The sequence below is a fragment of the Myotis nattereri genome, assembly GCF_964212035.1.
Source record: "Myotis nattereri genome assembly, chromosome: 13".
In the NCBI taxonomy this organism is placed as follows: Eukaryota; Metazoa; Chordata; class Mammalia; order Chiroptera; family Vespertilionidae; genus Myotis; species Myotis nattereri.
In genome coordinates, this window is record NC_138088.1 from 60137362 (window position 1) to 60156566 (window position 19205).

Here is a 19205-nt window from a genome sequence, read left to right on the forward strand (position 1 = left end):
GGCCTACACGTGCACGTGAGGGTGCGAGCACACGTGTGCAAGGCCGTGGGGCCTGGGTGTGTGCGTGTGGGACGGCATGAGGCCACAGCTCTGCCCCCCGGGAGAGGGAACGCTGTGGGGGCTCAGAGAGAAGGCATGGGGGTGACAGTCACCAGGACCAGAGCCCCGCCCCATCCCTCCTGGACAGAACGCCACAGCGGGGCAGCCCCAGCCGCGTGCCTGCAGGTGAGGCGGCGCCGTTTCCATAGCGAGGTCTGTACCCGCTTACAGTCTAGTCCAGTGATGGCGAACCTATGACGCGCGAACTCATTTTTTTTTGGTTGATTTTTCTTTGTTAAATGGCATTTAAATGGATAAAATAAATATCAAAAATATAAGTCTTTGTTTTACTATGGTTGCAAATATCAAAAAATTTCTATATGTGACACAACACCAGAGTTAAGTTAGGGTTTTTCAAAATGCTGACACACCGAGCTCAGAAGGTTCACCATCGCTGGCCTGGTCTGTGAGGAGGGACCTGGCTGTGCACAGGCCCAGCAGTAGGGGTGCTCGGGGGGGCTTCTGTTTTGGTGGCTTTCCTTTTCAAGAACCCCCCAAATTCACAAACCTACGGGGTGGGGATGCAAGTGTACTTTTAAGGAAAACCTCTTGCTCTGATAGGAGGGTTACACTCTCGTCATAAATACTTAGACGACACCCGAAGGTGCAGACATCGCCACACGGTCGGTCGGTAAAGGGCGTTCCTCCAGCCTCGGCCGCCGCCTCCCTGCGCCCCGGGGTCTCACCGCCGGCCCAGCTCTGCCGCCAACAGCCCAGGACTCGGGGCAGGTCAGAGAGCGGGTGGAGCCGAGGCTTGGATGCCAGTGCCCACCCCCTGCCCGCCTGGGCGTGGGTTCCACATCTGGAAGTGGCAGCTGGCGACACTGAAATCTCAGCGTCTACCAGGGACGGGGGGGGGCGGGGGACAGGCCCAGCCCCCCAGGCGGTCCTGGGAGCCAGAAATGACGGGCACCCACAGATGCCGCTCAGTCCCCAGCTCTCCATGGGCCAAGGCCTCGCTGGGCCCTGCCTCCGGCCCCCGAGCCCCTCCCCGACTCCCAGCAGGAGTCGGCCAGCCCCTGCGGGTCATCTCTAGAGACGGGACTCGCCCTCTCCGGGCAGCCTGGTCGATGTGGGAACAGCTCAGACACACCCTCATGGCACAGTGTCCTCCGAGGTTAGATGAGGTCCCTCGGGCACCTGCCGGGCCCGGAGACAGCCGCAGGGACGCCGGCCAAAGGCCACGCGGAGGCCTCTGGCCCTGGCACAGGGACGGGCCTCATGTGCCACAAGTCACGTGTGTAAGGAAAGCGGCCCCTGGGCGGCTCCTGGCAGGCGCATGGCACAGGGAGCCCGCAGAGTCTGGCCCCGTCCTGCAGTCATCCTGCCACACGGCTCACAGGACGCAAGTGAGCGGCCCGCTCTGCGGGAGGGCAGAGGTGGCGCCGGCCTCACGGTGCCCCAGGACCGACGGGAGGGGGGGGGGTGGTCTCTGCTCCAGGACCGACGGGGGGGGGTGGTCTCTGCCCCAGGACCGACGGGGGGGGGGGGGAGATGTCTCTGCTCCAGGCTCTGCCCCCCTGCTGGCTGCTTCCCTCGGCAGGTTTTCCTGGGGGGATGGGGGGGTCATGGGGACACCACTGGTGCTTCTCAGCTCAGGTGTCGCTGGCCGCCGGCCTCGGCTTCTGGGAAGTCCCGGGCGGGCTCCCTGGCCGGCTCGGTCACATGCCCGTCACTGTGCTCCTGCCTGGCCAGCGGGACTGGCTTGTGCCCAGAGCCCTGGCCCCCCTGAGCCAACACTGTCCCAGATCTCAGAGGGGCTCCCAGCAGGCGGCCCTGATGCCCTCGGGGCCTTGGCAGAGCCCAGTGGTCAGGGTCAGGTCAGGGTCAGGGCCGTGGCGGGTGGAGGCCGTCCGGGCAGCCACAGTCCCCGCTGTGCACTCGGCGAGTGAGGTGTCCCTTTACCCCTCGGACCTGCTGTGGCCGGCGCTGCCCAGACCTGCTGCGCCCACACGGGAGGCGGAGGGAGCCCGGCTTTAGCGGCTGTGACCGCACAGGCAGCAGAGCCGTGACTTCCGGGGCTGCACCTGTCACCGCCTCTCGGCCCTGGGTGGAGTCAGGTGACCGGCAGGGCCTGCCTGGGCTGGACCCGCTGCCTCCCCGGGCTGCTCTCCTGGGCGTGGGGCGTGGGGCGTGGGGGTGGGGGGGCCGTGCCGTCTGCGAGCCCCAGGGGGCACTCTGGCCTGAGGAGCGCTGCCCGGCCGGACTCCGCTGCCTCACTGACCACGGGACGGCGGGAAGGGAACACCCGGTGCGCTCTCGTCCCCAAGCGGCACCCGGCACTGGAAGGAAGTTCTACTTCGTTCCAAACAGAACCCAGAGCCTCTTCCCGGAAGAGAAGTCAGTGGCGGCAAAGTCACGGAGCCCAGTCCGGGCTGAGGCTGGGGCAGCCGCTGTCGGGGCAGCCCGGCAGGGTGCCCGCTGTCGAGCTCTCCGCACCCTCACCTCCCAGCCTGGCTCAGGCGCTGGAACCGGAGCCAGCCCACCGGCCGCCCTGCGGGGGGAAGGCCCCCATGGTGGGGCCCAGCGGAGCTTGGGAGCAGATGGCGCACTGAGTCTCCCGGGAGGGGCCTGGGGGGACACCTGGAATCCAGTCCGAGAAGACTCCCCCAAAGGGCAGGCTGCTGGTCAAGAACGTGCTGGCCCCACCCTGGCCGGCATGCTCAGTGGTTAGAGCACCAGCCTGCGCACTGGAAGGTCTCGGTTTGATTCCTGGTCAACAGCAGGTGCCTGGGTTGCAGAAATCAATGAAAAAATGTCCTCACTCGTTGGGTACGGATTAATAAGGAACAAAGAACAGCCGGCCCCTCGGGGACAAGGCCTGTGCCGGCCCCACGGGGACGAGGCCTGTCACGGGGAGGCAGGAGGGCCCAGGGCTCTCCCTGCAGGATCTGACCACAGGGCAGGGCGTTCCCAGGAGGAAGGTGGCAGCACCGAGCTGGGGCCCGGCCTCTGCAGCTCTGGCCTCAGGTGGCCTCGCAGGGCTTAGCCGTCTCCTCTGAACAGGCCCCGCGACGCGCCCTCTGGGTCCCCGGGACTCGCTGGACCACAGGACCTGCCGTCGGTGGGCAGACCCCCGAGGGAGGAAGCGCCATCGTCCCCGGGGCCCGCGGTCACGGGAGCACCGAGCGGCGTCCGGAGGAGCAGCAGCCTCTGGGTTCGGGCGGGTTGGTCTGCCAGCGGCCCATGCGCCCAGGCTCCCAGGAACCAGGCAGGCGGAGAGCCACAGGCCTTCCCTGCAGCCAGCGAGGCCGCGCCCGGGGGCCGGTCCACACAGCAGGCGCGGAAGGGAAGCTCTGTGGCTCCGTCCGTGCCGGGGCTGCCAGGGAGCCGCCCCCCAAATGGTGCTGCCGGAGGGGCCCCGCCTGGGCCAAGCTCTGGGCCCTTCCTCGGAGGGGGCTGAGCTTTTTCTTTTAAAAATATTTTTATTGATTTCAGAGAGAAAGGGAGTGAGAGATAGAAACAATGAGAGAATCTTTAACCTGCTGCCTCATGCACACCCCCTACTGGGGATTGAGCCCGAAACCCAGGCATGTGCCCTGAACGGGAATTGAACTGTGACCTCCTGGTTCATAGGTCGATGCTCAACCACTGAGCCACCCGGCCGGGCGGGACTGAGCTTTCCTGCTGGGCTCCCCGAGTTCAGGCCTCCCTGGGGCCTTTCCCACCTCGGGAGCCTCATCCTCTGTTCTGGGCCGTTAATGAAATGGCAGGAGGAAGCGAGACATCACAGGTCCCAGGCACATCTCACACCCTGGGCGAGCCCAGATCCTACACACCCAGCACCAGGCCTCGGCCACGCAACCTGACCCGCACGTGTGTGCATATGTGTATGCACATGTGTGTGCATGTGTGTGCACACACGAGTGTGTGTGTGTGTGTGTGTGTGTGTGTGTGTCCACCTCAAAGATGTGGGTCCGAGGGGGCCTCCTGCAGCAGGGCCCCCGGAGGCCCTGTCGCCCCTCAGGCCTCCCTCCCTTTCAGAGAGTGGCAGGACCCCGTCCACACTGCACTCAGCTCGGCCACCCCCCCCCCCCGCCCGTGGCCTCCAGCCAATGGAGAGGCCCCGAGGCTGGGCGTGAGCACCAGGCTCCCTCCCGCATGGCTGCCCGCCACCTGGGCCTGCGACAAGGCCACTCCACTCGCCTGGCTCTCCCGGGTCAGCCAAGGCCCGACCAAGGCCACCAACAGAGGACAGGGTCCACGGGGCCCTCCGATGCCTGCTGACCATCCAGGGGCCTCGGCTCTTGACCATCCAGGGACCACGCAGGGCGTTCGGACGGGAGGCCCTGGCCCCTGCCCGGCTCACGTCTGGCGCTGACATGGGACATGCTGACCATCAAACCTCTGGCTTCTCGCTCACATAGATGGCGGTGCGAGCGGTGGGCAGAGCCCTGGAGGTGATGGGCGGCCCTGGAGGAAGCCGGTGTCAGGGGTGGATGGCTGCAGGGAAGGACCCAGGCCTAGTCCCCAGGGCACAGCTGACTCCTGGGCTGGTCATTGGCCTGAGCCGGCCACGCACCTGCAGAGCCCCCATGGATTTCCGGCCCTGGGAGGTGGGGGGCGGGAGGGGCCACAGAGCACGTGGCTCCTAGGACTGTCCAGCCGGCCCGGCCCAGCCAAGGCACAGTCTGTGCGCCCACAGTGCCCTCTGCTGGGGGTAGGGGACAGTGCAGGCCCCACTGCCCAGCAGGAAAACAAGAGGCCAGACCGAACTTTCTGGGAGCTGCTCAACATGCAAACCAGCAGGTGAGAGCAACATCAGGGAGGGCCATGTGTCGTCATATGAAACGCTACCATCGAGGCTCTCACACTCTGTGGTCCCACGTGTGCACTCGTGTGCGCCGTGCCCTCCACGCGTCAGCGTGGACCAGCCGCACTCGGGCTCAGCAGCCCCCGCAGCCCATGGCCCCGAGTGGGCAGCGGAGGGAGGGCTCTCTGACTCCCACGTGATGAAGAGGGCGGGGCAGGAGGAGTGGGAGGCTGGCGGGGGGGGGGGAGGGGGGGGCCAATGCCCAGCCGTGACCGCTCTCACCAGTCACCCAACCTGCTGGGTGAGACGCCGGAGCCTTCGCCTTTTCTCTCCGCGTGACGCACCCACTCAAATCCGTCCTGGGGCTCGAACCCGGTGCCAAAGCCACGGTCTGCTGGGAAGGCAGCCCGGCCGGCCTCGGAGGACCCAGCGGTGCGCCCCCACGTGGGAAGAGCAGCCCCCTTTATCTTGGACGACCCACAGGAATCGCGGGGAGGGCGGCAGGTGCCGGCCACGGAGGCGCTCACCTGAACTTCCCGGTCCGCACCTGCAGCGCTCGCATCCCGCACCGCTGCGCCCCGCCGACGTCGCCCACAATGTCGTCTCCGATCATGACGGCCTGTCACACAGAAGCCACGCCAGGTGTCAGTCCTTGTTTGACATCAGAAACTGCTTGATGTTTAAAACCACCATCCTAGCCCGGCCGGCGTGGCTCAGGGGTTGAGCGCCGACCTATGAGCCAGGAGGTCAGGGTTCAATTCCCGGTCAGGGCACAGGCCCGGGTTGTGGGCTCCATCCCCAGTGTGGGGCGTGCAGGAGGCAGCCGATCCATGAGTTTCATCAGTCATGTTTCTGTCTCCCTCTCCCTTGCTTTCTGAAATAAATTTTAAAAAGAGAAAAACAGAACTTCTCCCCCTTACAAGGACACCGGTGGGCGTGGCCCAGGCAGTGACACCGGGACCTGGGCCCGGGAGGGAGGACTCTGGTGGAGGAGCCGCAGCTGGCATTCTGCCTGATGGTCCGATGCCCAGGCCCAGGCCAAGCCTGGCGCCCAAGTGAGGCTGGAGGAGCCTGGGTTTGGGGCCTGCCGGGTTTGGGGCCTGCCGGGTGCGGGGCCTGCCGGGTGCGGGGCCTGCCGGGTGCGGGGCCTGTTGGATGCGGGGCCTGCCGGGTGCGGGGCCTGTTGGGTGCGGGGCCTGTTGGGTGCGGGGCCTGTTGGGTGCGGGGCCTGTTGGGTGCGGGGCCTGCGGGTGCAGGGCCTGTTGGGTGCGGGGCCTGCCGGGTGGGGGGCCTGCCGGGTGCGGGGCCTGTTGGGTGTGGGGTCTGTTGGGTGCGGGGCCTGCGGGTGCGGGGCCTGCCGGGTGCGGGGCCTGCGGGGCGCAGCCACGGGCAGCGATGTCTGTCTGGACAGCGTGCGGCCCGAATAGCAAGCGCGCGGCCCTGGGGATTTCACAGCGTTCCTGGCGGTGAAGGGCAATCATCGCACGCGGAGCAGCAATTACTGCCCAATCGCTGAGGATTTAGAAAATCATTGGTGAGAAGATGGAGGTCAGGAGGTGCGCCGTCGGGGGAAATGAAGCCGCACCTGTCAGCGCCGCCCCCCGGCCTCAGTGCGGGAGGGAGGACGCGGCCCCCGATGGTTCCAGGAGCCGCGGGCAGCGGGCGCCACGCCCGGCAGTGGCCTGTCTGGTTTGGGCTCTAAAAGCAGGTTCCCTCGTCCCTCCTGTGTGCGCGCCACCCGGGGCCTTGCCCTCCTGGTGCCGGCAGGTGGCCGCCCAGCGCTGACGAGCTTCCGGAAGCCCCCGCATGGAGAGCCGTCGTCGCAAAACTGAACCGGCCCCTGACCAGGCGTCAAGACCCACCACCACCCAGAAGACGGGGCGGAGGGCACGCGGGAGGACTCCCCGAGGGCGTCGACACGCCAGCTTCTCTCCACACCCTCAGGAGGAAAACACAGGAAGTGACGGATTCAAAAATCACTGGGGATCCCGCTGACCAGCCCGAGCCGGTGTGGCGCAGTGGACAGAGCGCCGTGCCTGGGGCCTGTGGACCGAAGGGTCCCGGGTTCAATTCCGGTCAAGGGCACGTATCTCACTTGCAGGCCAGGTCCCGGCCCTGGTCAGGGTGCGTGCGGGAGGCAGCCCGTGGATGTGCCTCTTTCACGTGGATGTCTCTCTCTCCCTGTCTCTCCCCGTCCCTTCCACTCTTTAAAAATCAATGAAAAAAAAAATATCCTCGGGTGAGGATTAGGAAAACAAAAAAACAACAAACAAAAAGAATCACACTGACCAATCACAATGCAAGGCCCTCCTTTGACTCCTGATTCAAACAACCTGTAAGCCACACACCCCTCAGACCGCGGGGAAATGGGCACAGTGGCGGGTATCGGATGGCATTCAGGAAGGATCGTCGGCACCACTGGCGGTGGCGGTGGCATTATCTGTGTTTCTAGAAAAAGAATCCCTGCCTTTTGGAGCCACGGAAGTATTTACAGATGAAGTGACACGATTTCCGGGATTTGATTCAAAATAATGTCGGGGGGAGGAGAGGGTGGGGTACAGATGAGCCCCGAGGCTGTTCAGCTTGAAAGGGGTCTGACAGCCAAACGCAGGACAAGCCGAGCAACAGACTCCGTAACGGGAGAAACGGCCGGTTACTCGTGAAATACAACAACATTCCGAGTCCACGTTGGAACAGATACGTGAACGGGAGGAAGAGGAAGACTCCTCCTTGCAGCAAAGTCCAGGCGCTCACAGACGGAGCGCGTCGCCGGGCGGACGCCCAGGGGCAGCTGCGTCAGGCAAGGGGGCCGTGGATGCTCGCGTCAGGCGGGAGGAGGAGGAGAGGAAGAGGACGTTTACAGGGTCAAGCACGTCCCCACAAGGTACTGACGAGGGACAAAGAGACACACGGCGGCTTTTCGGTGGAGAACCTGGCGACACCACCTCCAGTGAGGACCCAAGAGAACATCACCAATAACGGGTCTCCCGACGGGACGTCCCAGAGGGCAGTGCTTCTGCGAGATTCCTGCCCAAAACGCGTCGCCTAAACCCCGAGGAGACATCAGGACAAACCAAACGGAGGGACAGTCTACACCACGCATGTCAAACTCCCACGAGTTTACACAGTAACTGGCCAGTGCTGTTCAAAAATGCCACAGCCGCCCAGCCAGTGTGGCTCAGTGGCTGAGTGTTAGTTAACCCAGGAACCAGAAGGTCCAGTTCGATTCCCGGTCGGGGCACAGGCCCAGGTTGTGGGCTTGATCCCCAGTGTGGGGTGTGCAGGAGGCAGCCGATCCATGATTCTCTCTCATCATTGATGTTTCTATCTCTCGCTCTCTCTCTCTCCCTTCCTCTCTCTAAAAATCAATACAAACATTTTTTTTAAAAAAAAAAGCTATTGGTGGGACGGCTGGCAGCGGCTGCAGAAGGTCTCTGGGTTAACTACCCGTCGTGAGTCAGTGCGCATGTCAATCGCTTTATGGCTGTCCTATCAGACGTCAGCGCTGGGAGCTGGTGTCAGGCATACGGGCATTCCCTGTACTGTTTTTGCAACTCCCTTGTAAAATGTGAAATTATTTCACAATGGACAGTTAAAAACCATTTTAAAAAGTGCTCTAGTAGTTGGTCCTTACTGGAGCCCAGTGATGGGGACATAGGGTTCATTATGCGAGTCTCTCTCCTTGCACCGACAGCTGAAACGATTCATGAGAAAAGTTAAAAAGATTTAAGAGACGAAAGCCACAGGCAAGAAAGGCACAGACCTTGTCTGGATTTGATGCAAAAACAAATGGACGTAAGAGCACGTGTCTGAGGCGCCAGGAGGCTTGGTGTGGACTGGTATCGTAAAAAGGTGCATTGCTGCTCGGCTGGTGTGGCTCAGTGGTGGGGCGTCGGCCTATGAACCAGGTCACGGTTCTATTCCTAGTCGGGGCACGTGCCCGGGTTGCGGGCTTGAGGCAGCTGATCCATGATTCTCTCTCATCATTGATGTTTCTCTCTCTCTCTCCCCCTTCATCTCTGAAATCAATAAAAATATATATATTTTTTAAAGTGGACTGATATTAGAGAATGCTAAGGATTTACTATCGATCTGGGGTTAGATTTTTTGTTTCATTGTGATAAAATACACCTCAGGTTCACCAATGGAACCATTTCAAAGCTTCAAATCAGTGGCATTCAGTGCATTCGCCATGTTGCGTGGCCATCACCGCCATTTAGTTCCGGACATTTCATCACCCCGACAGGAGGCCCAGGCCCCTGAGGCCGCCGGCCACCCCGAGCCCCGCCCTCCACAGCCCTGGCCTGTTTGGTTTCTGTGGACCGGACTCTTCGGGGCCCTGCCTACAAATATCACGGGGCATATAAAAGCGGGCCTGTGTGCCTGGCTTCTTCCCCTCGCATGTTCCCACCCACAGTGCAGCATTTGCCCGCATCTCATTCCTCTCCCGCTGAAACACCCCGTGTGTGAGCGCGCCACGTGCTGAGGTCCCTCCACCTGCCGGTGAACACGCACTGCTTTTCTCGTCTGCTACTGTGAGTCGTGCTGCTAGGAAGCGTCACGCGTGCGTTTTGTTGGAACATGTTTTCAGTCCTCGGAGCGGGACTGCTGGGTCGCGTGGCAATTCTCTGCTGGACGCTGAGGAGCTGTCCCCAGAGGAGCTGTCCCCAGAGGGCCGCCCCGTCTCACATTCCCACTGGCTTCCTACAGGGGGGAGCCCTCGCTTGCTTGTTTGAATTGGCACGGCCGGCGGAGGGTGCGAGGGGCTGAGCATCTTTCTGTGTCACTGGGCCCCTGTGGGGTGTTTTAGAGCATCGTCCAGTTGTGTCTAAAATAAATGTTCTTTGAAAGGCATCCTAGACTAGGAAAGGGCACAACGGTAAGGCTGGATTTGCTTTAAAAAACAAGAGGAAGCGCGGCCAGCGTGGCTCAGTGATGGAGCATCGACCTAGGAACCAGGAGGTCAGGGTTCAAATCCTGGTCAGGGAACAGTCCGGGTTGCAGGCTCGATCCCCAGTGGGGAGCGTGCAGGAGGCGGCCGGTCCATGATTCTCTCTCATCATTGATGCTTCTATCTCTCCCTCCCTCTCCCTTCCTCTCTAACATCAATAAAAATATATTTAAAAAACAAACAAACAATAAATAAAATAAAACACTCAGTGGACTTCCTTTGCTGCCTTTCCCCCGTTTCCAGCCAAATCAGCTCTCGTGGTGGGGGGTCTGCACGTGGCTGCCCAGCCCACGAGGCTGCCTGAGCCCCCAGGCCCCCAGGCGGCCGTGTGAGGTCCCCTCCCGACACAGCTGCCTCCACGCAATCCGCATCCGCATCCGCAAGGCAACCTACCTGGTGGGCCTCCACGCCCAGCTCCCGCAGGGCCGACCTGAAGAACTCCGGGGAGGGCTTGCCCACCACCTCGGCCTCGACGCCGCAGGCGTACTGCAGAGAGAGGGCAAGCGTGGGCGTGGGGCGAAGCAACGGGACCCCGACTGCAGGGAAGGCCTCCCTCCAGGAACCCGGGGCCTCGGGGGCAGGACATGTGAGCCCGAGACGCGTGATTGACACGAGCGGACGGGCTGCCTGGAACAGACACGCCACGTCGGGCTGCCTGGGATAGACACGCCACGTCAGGCTGCCTGGGACAGACACACCACGTCGGGCTGCCTGGGATGCTCAGAGCCGCACCTCCAGGCCCGCCACCTGCTCAAACCCCCAGCTGTGGGGGAGGTGGCCCGGAGGTGGCAGTCTCGGGCACCCGACCGCGTTCTCACCCATATTTCTGCTTCTCCCCTCCCCCACCCTCCCCGCTGGTCACGGCTCCCCCAGGATGCGTCCAGGGCTCCACGTCCCATCCGTCCCTCCCCGCACGGGTGCAGGCAGGCAGGGCTGGTGCCCAGTGCAGGCGGGCGGTGAGAGGAGCTGGCCGGGACCGGAGCCGAGGCCAGGACAGCGGGCTAAGCATTGGTCAGAGGACGCTGGGAGCCCCGCCGGGGCCTGGCCTTCGGAGTGGGGGGGCGGGAACAGGTCCAGTCAGGACTCGTCAGGCTGCAGGTGCCCAGGGTGGGGAGTGAGCATGGTCCCCACAGACAAAGCCAGGAGGAGGGCGGCAGAGGGCATGCTGGGAGGGCCGGCGGCCAGCACAGGGGCGTGGAGGGTGGGGGCACACGGGGGCGGGGGCAGGGGCAGCCCCACTAGGAGGGCCACTGAGCACGCCCCCTCCTCCAGGAAGCCTGGAGCGAGGAGGGCTCCGGGCAGGTACCTCGAGCGCCTTCATGTAGCCGCCGACGTCCAGCATCAGGCCCGAGGTCTCCTTGTAGTAGCGCCTGGGAGGAGAGGGACAGGTGAGCCGGCGGAGCTCCGGGAGCCCAGAGAGATGCCGTCCCGTCCGGAGGGCCAGCGGGTGAGGGTCCGTGCAGGTGCCGAGCCGAGAGTGGCCCGTGGTGGTCACCGCACCGGCCAGCAGCCCTCGGTCAGAACAGCCCGCTGCCAGCTTTGTGGGGACTCGGCCAGGGTGATCGATGGGGGACCCGAGGGGCAGACGGGCCCAGCTGCTGACACAGAGGAAGACAGGGGACCTGGGAAAGGACAGCAGGGCCACAAAGCATGCGGCGAGCCCCTAATTGCTAATAATTAACCCTAATTGCTGCCTGAAGGAGAAAACCCCGCCAGCTCCCGGCCGCGTGTCCCGTGAGCCAGAGGTCAGGAGGCGTGCGGGTCCGTGGGCGTCAGAAGCTTGAGGAGAAGACAACGGGGACCGAGACGGCTGGGCTCTCGGGGAGCCCCTCACCAGCTCCCCTCCCCTTCCCAACGCTCCTCAAAATCGGGAGACATTTACTGCGTGTGCGCACAGGGGCGAGAGCGGGCAGGCGTGCTGCCCTTGGCGTTGAAAGCCTCTCCACTTCCTCTAACTGTGGGGCTTGGGGTGCTTAAGCCCTCTGGGCCTGTTTCCTAATCTGTAAAATGGCCAAACCCCCTCCCCCAGTACCTACTTTATGGATGGGACTGAGGCTTGAACAAAGTAAGGCATGCCAAGTTCTCACCACAGGCCTAGCACAGTGGTCGGCAAACCGCGGCTTGCGAGCCACATGCGGCTCTTTGGCCCCTTGAGTGTGGCTCTTCCACAAAATGCCGACTTCTGTGCATGGGCCACGAAGCTTCAATCGCACTGTACGTGCGCGCCCGCACGTGGTATTTTGTGGAAGAGCCACACTCAAGGGGCCAAAGAGCCGCATGTGGCTCGTGAGCCGTGGTTTGCCAACCACGGGGCTAGCATGCAGAAACTGCTGGACAAAACGTAGAGGATGTCATTGCAAACCACTGGTCTCCCAGACTGAGAAGGAGAAGCAGCTGATGAGGAGGAGCTGGGAGGAAAGACAGATGCGGGTCTTCCAGATGCGGCTGGAACCTGTCCTGGGACTATTTCCAAGCGTGTGCCCTGACTGGGAGCCGAACGTGACCTCCTGGTTCCCAGGTCGCTGCTCAGCCCTGAGTCACGCTGGCCGGGCTTCTGTGCCTGTGTGACCAGTGAGAGCTGATCCGACTCCCCAGCAGCTGCCCGGCTGTGCCCTCCCCCAGCCCAGGCCCCAGCTGCCCTCCGTCTGACCCGCCTGGACCCCCCGCAGCCAAACCCTGGGCCTTCTGAGGACTAGCTCCCTGACACTCACCCTGCCAGGGGGCGGGGTTCGGAGCCCATTTGCTAAAGCCACGAGGATTCCTCCTGAATGACAGGCCCTGCAGGCCTCCGTGCACCCCAGGCCTCCGTGCGCCCCAGGCCTCCGTGCACCCCAGGCCTCTGTGCTCCGTGCGCCCCAGGCCTCCGTGCACCCCAGGCCCCCGTGCCCCAGGCCTCCGTGCCCCCGGCCTCCGTGCGCCCCAGGCCTCCGTGCGCCCCAGGCCTCCGTGCACCCCAGGCCCCCGTGCCCCAGGTCTCCGTGCCCCCGGCCTCCGTGCGCCCCAGGCCTCCGTGCGCCCCAGGCCTCCGTGCCCCCGGCCTCCGTGCGCCCCAGGCCTCCGTGCGCCCCAGGCCTCCGTGCGCCCCCGGACTCCGTGCGCCCCCGGCCTCCGTGCGCCCCCGGCCTCCGTGCGCCCCAGGCCTCCGTGCGCCCCAGGCCTCCGTGCGCCCCCGGCCTCCGTGCGCCCCAGGCCTCCGTGCGCCCCGGCCTCCGTGCGCCCCCTGCCTCCGTGCGCCCCAGGCCTCCGTGCCCCCGGCCTCCGTGCGCCCCGGCCTCCGTGCGCCCCAGGCCTCCCCATCAGGGCTGCGGACCAGGGGACGCTGTGCAGGTTCGGGAGGGTGCCTGGTAGCCAGAGGGAACTGCCACCTGCTTACAGAGTCGGGGCCTGCAAGTGCTCCCCTTTTGAAGGGTGACCCCAAAACACAGGCTTAGGGGTCCATCACTGCATCTGCCTTAAGCCCGGGATGCGGACATGCACTCTGCCTGACACAGCCTTTAGAAAGCTCCCTCTTCTTCCTCCATGTCTACCACAGACGGCTCAGCAGACATTTCCTGAGCCGGGTCAGAGCTGCAAGGCACGGCTAAGGGGAGATGCTGGGTGCTGGGCCTGCGATCCCTGGGGCTGTGGAGGCTCCGTTCCTTGTCCCCAGACGTTGAGGACACGGCCACCTCACAGCCCTTGAAGGACTCGGGGACACTCCCAGGCCCCCTGCGCGCCCCCCCGCCACCCGCCCCCGCGGGACTCCTGGCCTGTGGGGAACCAGACAAGTCCACAGACAAACAGGAAAGGGCAGGAAAGGGCGGCGATGAGAGGGCTGCGGGCTCTGGGCACGGCGGAGGCCGACATGCTGGGGACAGGGACACAGGAGGGCACCCCAGAGGAGGAGGAGCAAAGCTGGGAGCCCCTGCGGCTGTGTTGGAGCAGAGGCTTCTGGGGCCAGGCCCCGTGCCCCGGCCTGGCTGGGGGCCACACGCCGTGCCCCCGCTTTGGGAAAACCTTCCCCGGCAGTCGCACGGCACCACTGCCATCTCACACTCCCACATCCTTCTCCCGAAGTGACAGGAACCTGGACTTTCTTGTTTAAATTTAGTCCTGATGGGAGGAAAAAATCAAAATTGCAGCTTAAAATACACAAGTGAAACCTTGTCTTTTACACCCAAAACTATACACAATAACAGTGAGCCCTGGCTGGTCTGCTCAGTGGTTAGAGTGTTGCCCCGCAGACTGAAGGGTCACGGATGCGATTCCCAGCCAAGGGCACGTACCTCGTCCCGTCGGGGCATGTGCGGGAGGCAGCCAATCAGTGTGTCTCTCACATCAGTGTTTCTCTCCTCCCCCTCCTCCCTCCCTTCCACTCTCTCTAAAAATCAATGGGAAAAATATCCTCGGGTGAAGATAAAAACAGTAACGATAATATAATAACTACTGAATGTAAGCTGTCGTTAAAAGATAAAATTTAAATAAAAACCTTGTCTTTCTTACAGGCATTTTTAGAGTTTAAAGAAAAAACTGACTTCCAAAATCCAACTTGGAAACCTTAACATTTCCTTTTTAACGGAACCTGGTGCTTTGATCGCTCTCAGGGCTTTTCCTCATTTCTCATTCATTCAGGAAAGCACGAAGGCGTCTTGCAGGCCATCTGTCAGCTACTAGCATTTTTAGAGATACAGTCAGTACAAGTACCTAACCTAACTTCTAAAAACTATAAAAGCCCAGGCCCTGGCCCGTTTGGCTCAGTGGTTGAGCATCAACCTATAAACCAGAAGGTCACGGTTTGATTCCCGGTCAGGGCACAGGCCGGGGTTTCAGATTCGATCCCCAGTGTGGGGTGTGCAAGAGGCAGTCGATCCATGATTCTCTTTCATCACTGATGCTTCTCTCTCTCTCTCCCTCTCCCTTCCTCTCTGACATCCGTAAAAATATATATTAATACATACATATGTACAGAGGTGTGCGTGTGCGTGTGTGTGTGTATATATATATATATATATACATATATATATATATATATATATCTGCATGCGCCTAGGTTAGTCCCCAAACACAAGAGGCCGGAAGCATTTACCTGGTGCTCCTGGTGAACACAGACCCCGCAGGCCAGGCTGGTCCGAGTGTGCAGCACAGCGGTCACCGGGAGCTGGGCAGGCGGGGAAAGCGGGAGGCGCGGCCGGAGAGGCCTCTCGCTCTGCCTCTGCCCTTCCCCTCAGTCGGCACGGCCTCCCTGCACAGCGATCGCTTGACCTTTCCCGCCAGAGCCATGAACCTCCCACCGTCTGCGCGTCAACAGCCTAACGTCCCGCCGGCCGCGTGACAGAGGAATTACAGAGGCAGTTCCCGCTCCCGGTCCAAGCAGATGCCCCTGCAAATCACCCGTGTCCAGAGCAGGGCGCTCGGCCCCACGTGGCCACTGCTCGGCCCCACGTGGCCACCGCTCGGCCCTGCGCCCAGGGGGACGGCTCTCCCCATCTGTGACCCACTCCACGTGACAGCAGCCTCCGGGGGCCCTGGGCTGTCCTGGGACGCGGACATGGGCCTGAAGCTGTGGGTTCCTTCTCTCGTTTCTGAGCAGCGAATCCCTCACGCCAGTCAGACCCGGCCAGCGAGAGACCCCATCACCGCTCGTCTGTAAAACCAGCCGCTCGAGGCCGCCACGGGATCGCAGGCCAACGCCACGGACTCCACCGCTCTCCCTGTGTCAGCAACATGCCTGCTTTGCCTACTGCCCGTGACCTGGAATCACTTAATAACTAGAGACAAGCCGGCCGGCGTGGCTCAGCGGTTGAGCGTCGACCTATGAACCAGGAGGTCACGGTTCGATTCCCAGTCAGGCACATGCTGGGGATGCGGGCTCGACCCCCAGTGTGGAGCCTGCAGGAGGCAGCGGATCCATGACCTCTCTCATCATTGATGTTTCTCTCTCTCTCTCCCTTCCCCTCTGAAATCAATATGTATATATATGCATAATATGCACTGGGCCTCTAGTGTGAGTGTGTATATATATATTAGAGACGATTAAAAATGTTAACACAAACAGGTTATAACAGAATTTCTTAACTACATGTTCTCTAGTGATGAGTCAGGACGTTAGGGAGGCCCAGGACCCCGCCGGGCCGTCAATGAGCTAAGCAGGCCAGGTTCTGTGGTTTGCAGTGACCTGAATTGCAGGAGGTTGCAGGGTTACAAAAGGAAAGAAGGAAGAAATGAAGAGAAAAAGCAAGAAAACGGAGGGAGGGACCTGGCTGGTTGCTCAGTGGTTAGAGCGTCGGCCCAAGGGTCTTGGGTTCGATTCCCAGTCAAGGGAATACTTGTGCTGCGGGTTCAAACCCCAGCCTGGTCGGGGTCCGTGTGGGGGGCAACCAATCAATGTGCCTCTCTCACGTCAATGTTTCTCTCTCTCTTCCCCCCCCCTCCCTTCCGCTCTCTCTAAAAATCAATGGAAAAAAATATCCTCACTCCTCAGCTGAAGATTAAAGAAAAGAAAAAGAAGAGGGAGGGAGAGAGAAGGTCGTCGCCCCGCGCCCACCGCGTCCCCGTTCCCGCCTCCTTCTCCATGTGGCTTTGTGAGTCAGACCCAGAGCGAGTCTCACGCCGACTTACCCCTTCCCCAGGGAGATGAGCACGGGGTCCGCCAGCCCCATGAGCACCTGGAAGGCCCTGTTCATGTTCCGGTAGGAAAAGTGTTCTCCCGCGTCCGCGATGACCACACAGTTTGGGTTGGACGTGTCGATCTGATCGAATTCCAATCGGACTTCTGGAAAGAAAGAGGGAGGGATACAGTTCAGTGCCACCCCGGGCCCCTCCCTGTGCTGGGGCAGGTGCCACCCCGAGCCCCTCCCTGTGCTGGGGCAGGTGCCACCCCGTGCCCCTCCCTCTGCTGGGGCAGGTGCCACCCCGAGCCCCTCCCTGTGCTGGGGCCCAGGGGAGAGGGATGCCGACCCAGCCCCACCCTGGATGGGGCGCCTGCACCCCCGGCCGGTACCCGCAGGCCTACCGTCGTGGACCAGCAGGTGTGGCCGGAGGCCTCGCTCCTGGAGGAGGCGGCAGGCGGCGGGGGGCGGGGCGGTCACCTCGGCCTCGGAGACGTCAAAGCCCAGGCGGCGCAGCTCGCCCACCAGGCGCCCGCGGGACTTCTGCGACTCGTTGGTGCAGAACCTCACCTTCAGCCCCGAGCGCTTCAGCCTGTGGGGGACGGAGGATGCTGTTACCGGGCAGGCGGCCTCCCAGGAGCGGCCCGACGCGGGCAAGTGAGACAGCCAGGGCAGGCTGCTCCTGGGGCCCCGAGAGACCCCAGGGCTCAGGCTGGTGATTCCGAGGGGAGCAGACCCTTCCCGGGGGACAGGACCTCCCCCCACATCCCTCCTCTCGTCCTGAGGGGCGCCCCTGAGGCTCCCCAAGGTCCCACCTGCCCTGCCCACGGCTCCCTCTCCTCCTGGGACACCTCTCTGTGCCCGAGACACATCCCTGCCACCTGCCTCCACACGCTGCCTCTCCACACCCCTCCTGCCTCGGAGACCCACCGACACCTCCCCCACCCCCACCCCACCCGGCCCAGCTGGAGGTCAGTTCATTTTTTTTAATATAGTTTTATTGATTTCAGAGAGGAAGGGAGAGGGAGAGAGAGAGAAACATCAATGATGAGAGAGAACCATGGATCGGCTGCCTCCTGCACGCCCCACACTGGGGATGGAGTCCACACCCCGGGCCTGCGCCCTGACCGGGCATCGAACCCGGGACCTCCTGGGTCACAGGCTGACCGGGCTGGAGGTCACTGCTGGTTGTGGCCGGCAGCCCCTGTGCCTCCCCAACGCCGGGCACTCGCCCTGCGCATCTGAACTACAGACGCCACGTGGACTCTGGATCCGTTTCCCCAAAAGGGCAGGGGCCCAGGACCGAGCGGAGGCCCTTGCTGAGGGGCCGGCTGAGGTGTCCCTGGTTGTCACCCAGGTGCTCTGGGGCGTCAAGAAGGGTCTGCTCAGGCCTCAGCACCCGGCCTCCTGCTCAGGCCTGACGCACAGCGGCCCTGGCGTTGGCTGAGCGACTGGCTGATGCCAAGTCCCAACGACAGCCAGTGAGGGGACCTCCAGGCCACCCTGCCCACACTGCTGCCTCCCCGAGCCACTCTGCTCTGGAGGCACAGAGGGGCCTCAGCGTGAAGGCACGCCTGCCACGGTCCCAGGCCACGTGGGCCTCAGCGTGAAGGCACACCTGCCACGGTCCCGGGTTACGTGGGCCTCAGCATGAAGGCACACCTGCCACGGTCCCAGGCTACGTGGGCGTCAGCGTGAAGGCACACCTGCCATGGTCCCGGGCCACACGGGCCTCACTGTGAAAGCACACCTGCCACTGACCCGGGCCACGCGGGCCTCAGCGTGAAGACACATTGCCACGGTCCTGGACCACACGGGCCTCAGCGTGAAGGCACACCTGCCACGGTCCCGGGCTACGTGGGCGTCAGCGTGAAGGCACACCTGCCATGGTCCCGGGCCACGGGCACACCTGCCAAGGTCCCGGGCCACGTGGGCCTCAGCGTGAAGGCACACCTGCCAAGGTCCCGGGCCACGTGGGCCTCAGCGTGAAGGCACACCTGCCATGGTCCCGGGCCACACGGGCCTCACTGTGAAGGCACACCTGCCACTGACCCGGGCCACGCGGGCCTCAGCGTGAAGACACATTGCCACGGTCCTGGACCACACGGGCCTCAGTGTGAAGGCACACCTGCCACGGTCCCAGTTCATGTGGGCCTCAGCGTGAAGGCACACCTGCCATGGTCCCGGGCCACGCGAGCCTCAGTGTGAAGACACACCTGCCACGGGCCCGGGCCACGCGAGCCTCAGTGTGAAGACACACCCTGGCACGGTTCCGGGCCACATGGGTCACGGGCTCTGTGGCTGACACACGAGATTTGGGAGGAAATCGTAGAGCTGCTGACTAGAGTGCGGACGCAGGCTGGGAGCGGACAGGGCCTTCATCAACGGCCTGTGATTCAGCCCGTTCTTGGTATTTGTCTTTCCTAATCATAGGGCTATGGATGGCCCATCATGCGCGCGGTTAATTGCCCTTCATAAAGACAGCTTTTGTGTTTTTAATTAGGCAGTTAATTATTGTAACTAATAGCATCACCTTGTACCTCACAGACAGAGCCTCACTGATTGGCGCCCGGAAAGTGTGATTCACACCCAAGTTAATGGAGCCGTTGAGGGGACGAGAGGGGGTGCCGGGGGACTAATTATTGCTGATGAGTTACGATGCGACCTTCTCAGAACAGTGAGCATCGTGTGACTGAGGTGACAGAGCCGCACATCTGCTCCCAACGCGACTTCAGGAGCCGGTGAGACGACGAGATGACAGAACCCACGTCGGGACACTGCAGCCTCTGGTCCCTTCGAAATACCAACCTGCGTC

General features: G+C 62.7%; 1 protein-coding gene across 1 annotated transcript in view; it reads right to left on the reverse strand.

Annotated features, from left to right (window-relative positions):
* The window catches only part of LHPP (phospholysine phosphohistidine inorganic pyrophosphate phosphatase), a 39231-nt gene that overhangs the window by 10623 nt on the left and 9403 nt on the right, over positions 1–19205 (reverse strand). Inside the window, exons 2-6 of the mRNA XM_081105063.1 lie at positions 16795–16982; positions 16401–16554; positions 11110–11173; positions 10197–10289; positions 5380–5471 (exon numbers count right to left, since the gene is read on the reverse strand). Of these exons, the coding sequence (XP_080961189.1) occupies positions 5380–5471; positions 10197–10289; positions 11110–11173; positions 16401–16554; positions 16795–16982 (591 nt within the window). The remainder of the gene's footprint in view (positions 1–5379; positions 5472–10196; positions 10290–11109; positions 11174–16400; positions 16555–16794; positions 16983–19205) is intronic.